This window comes from Trachymyrmex septentrionalis, unplaced genomic scaffold (assembly GCF_001594115.1).
Source record: "Trachymyrmex septentrionalis isolate Tsep2-gDNA-1 unplaced genomic scaffold, Tsep1.0 scaffold93, whole genome shotgun sequence".
NCBI classification, from domain to species: domain Eukaryota; kingdom Metazoa; phylum Arthropoda; class Insecta; order Hymenoptera; family Formicidae; genus Trachymyrmex; species Trachymyrmex septentrionalis.
This window is the reverse complement of record NW_017306121.1, coordinates 117343-119547: the sequence shown is the minus strand read 5'-3', so window position 1 is coordinate 119547 and position 2205 is coordinate 117343. Positions and strand designations below refer to the sequence as shown.

At 36.8% G+C, this 2205-nt stretch overlaps 1 protein-coding gene across 1 annotated transcript; it reads left to right on the top strand.

Moving 5' to 3' along the window:
• Positions 1-430: 430 nt before the first annotated feature.
• LOC108756075 lies at positions 431-1632 on the top strand. Its single transcript, XM_018499638.1, has 3 exons — positions 431-681; positions 732-1219; positions 1310-1632. Exons 1-3 carry the CDS (start codon positions 431-433, stop codon positions 1630-1632), a joined length of 1062 nt encoding a protein of 353 aa, XP_018355140.1.
• Positions 1633-2205: the final 573 nt, after the last annotated feature.

The following is a 2205-nucleotide window of genomic DNA, read 5'->3' as shown; positions in this document are numbered from 1 at the left end:
TCAACAAGATATACGTATAATTAGGTTTTATTTCATAAAAATTAAAGATAGTACCATTTGGATTAAGTAAATAATAATAAAGAGAGTATCACTTGGGTTTTACTTTTTATTTTGATAGTAGAATTTAACTTGGCGCCGCAGTTGTTGATATCAATTCCTTTACAAATGATACATATTAGATTAATATTCATTATTTATTTAATTTGGCATGGTATAAAGAAATGGGATTTAACTTTACGCCAGTTCTTGATATCTTTTATAGGAATATCATTAAAGTTAATATTCTAATCCTTTATAAAACTAACCTCATCCTCACCAAAGAACGCATCCACTTCACTAAGTCACAAATAGCCCAGATCTCCCATAAAACCTTTAAACTCCATCTGTTCCTATCTGGCAAACCCTAGATCGTATTACATACGAACAAGCTATGAAGACGTATACACAATCTTCTGAAAGACAGAAACAGATATACATAAACCTTGTCCCTCACAAAAATCCACAATCCTCTCTACTTAACGTCAAGAATCTATCGAACAAAGACTTGTCTCAAGACACTAGATCTGCGCTTGCCAAAGGTCCTAACTTCGCAGTGGCACCTAGAAAGATTCCAAAGGAACAGATTATCAGCCAAATAGAGTCAACCATCTACCGACTTCCAGAACAAGCAGATAATATCCGGTAACCAATATCCTTTCCAAAACCAAACCCCTTCCACCTAACATTACTAGACAAGAGCGATTGGCTCTCCAAGAGATCTTAACAGGAACACAGACATCATCGTGCTTCCAGCCAACAAAGGCAGTAGTCATGAACATATCGAACTATAAGAAAAAGACGAAGAATCTTCTTTTGGACAAAGCATACAAAGCATACAAAAAGCTTGACAAAGATTCAATTAATACAATCGCACAAAACACCAAGATCTTAGTGGAGAAAAGTAACATTCCCAATAAAACCAAATCAACATTAAAACCCTCAAATCCTGTTCCACCAAGACTATACGGACTATCAAAAGTACACAAACCAAACATCTCCCTCAGACCGATTGTCAGCGCCATACACTCCCCGACATACAATTCATCCCGCTTCCTGACACAAACACTACAACCCCTTACTGGAAAATCCGAATCACACATAACCAACTCAACGGACTTTATAAAAAAAGATCTTTTTAAAAAAGATTCAAAAAATCCGACTACATCCCACAAACTTGCTTGTAAGTTTCGACGTAGAATCCCTTTTCACACAAGTTCCAATAAAAGACAACATAATAAAGACTTCACATAAAGTCCCCTCCGACTCTCAGTAATAGAGCACTGTTTAACAACCACTTACTTCTCCTATAACAATCAATTTTATGAACAAACTTCAGGAGCAGCAATGGGCTCTCCTATTTCTCCTGTAATTGCCAACATCTTCATGAAGCATTTTGAAAAAGAGGCCCTCAGGAAAACAGCTAAGAAACCAGAAGTTTGGTTCCGTTATGTAGACGACACACTCGTGATATGGAGATACAGCAGAGCCGAACTCCGTGAATTCCTTATTTTCCTCAACAATCAACACCCAAATATCCACTTCACTATAGAGGAAAACGGAAAATTCCCCCTTCCTAGATGTTCTTGTCTCTAAGAAAGCTGACAGTACCTTAGGCCATCAAGTGTACAGAAAACCAACACACACAGATAGATACCTACATGCCACCACCCATTACAGAAACAGTCTGCAATCAACTCACTTGTACATAGAGCTTTCTCCATCTCTGACAAAGAACATCTACAGACAGAATTCAACCACTTAAAACTAGCCTTACAGAAAAACTGGCACAACAAAAAAGGCATAATTAAAACTATCAATAAACATGCAAACAAGACAACGGTCTCTGACACACAACCAGATGATAAGATTCTGTTCATTCTCTCATATGTCAGAGGAACAACGGATCGGATTGACAGGATATTAAACAAACACAATATCCGAACTATCTTTAAACCACCCAAAAAGATAGGACAAATCTTAAAAAATCCTAAAGATCAAAGACCTCCACTCAGCTCCGCAGGAATATATAAAATACCTTGTTCCTGTGGGCGAGTATACATTCTGTCAAAAAAGTACCGGGAATTGGTCAATAAAACACAAAATAGTTATTATTCATTCAAATTTATTGTATCGCCTTCAAAGTAGGCTCCTTTCTAAATAATACAT

Coding starts and splice junctions, on each gene's coding strand:
- LOC108756075 (XM_018499638.1), top strand. CDS start 431: ATGAAGACGTATACACAATCTTCTGAAAGACAGAAACAGATATACATA. Junction 682..731: donor GAACAAGCAGATAATATCCG/GTAACCAATATC, acceptor TAACATTACTAG/ACAAGAGCGATTGGCTCTCC. Junction 1,220..1,309: donor TACATCCCACAAACTTGCTT/GTAAGTTTCGAC, acceptor TCCGACTCTCAG/TAATAGAGCACTGTTTAACA.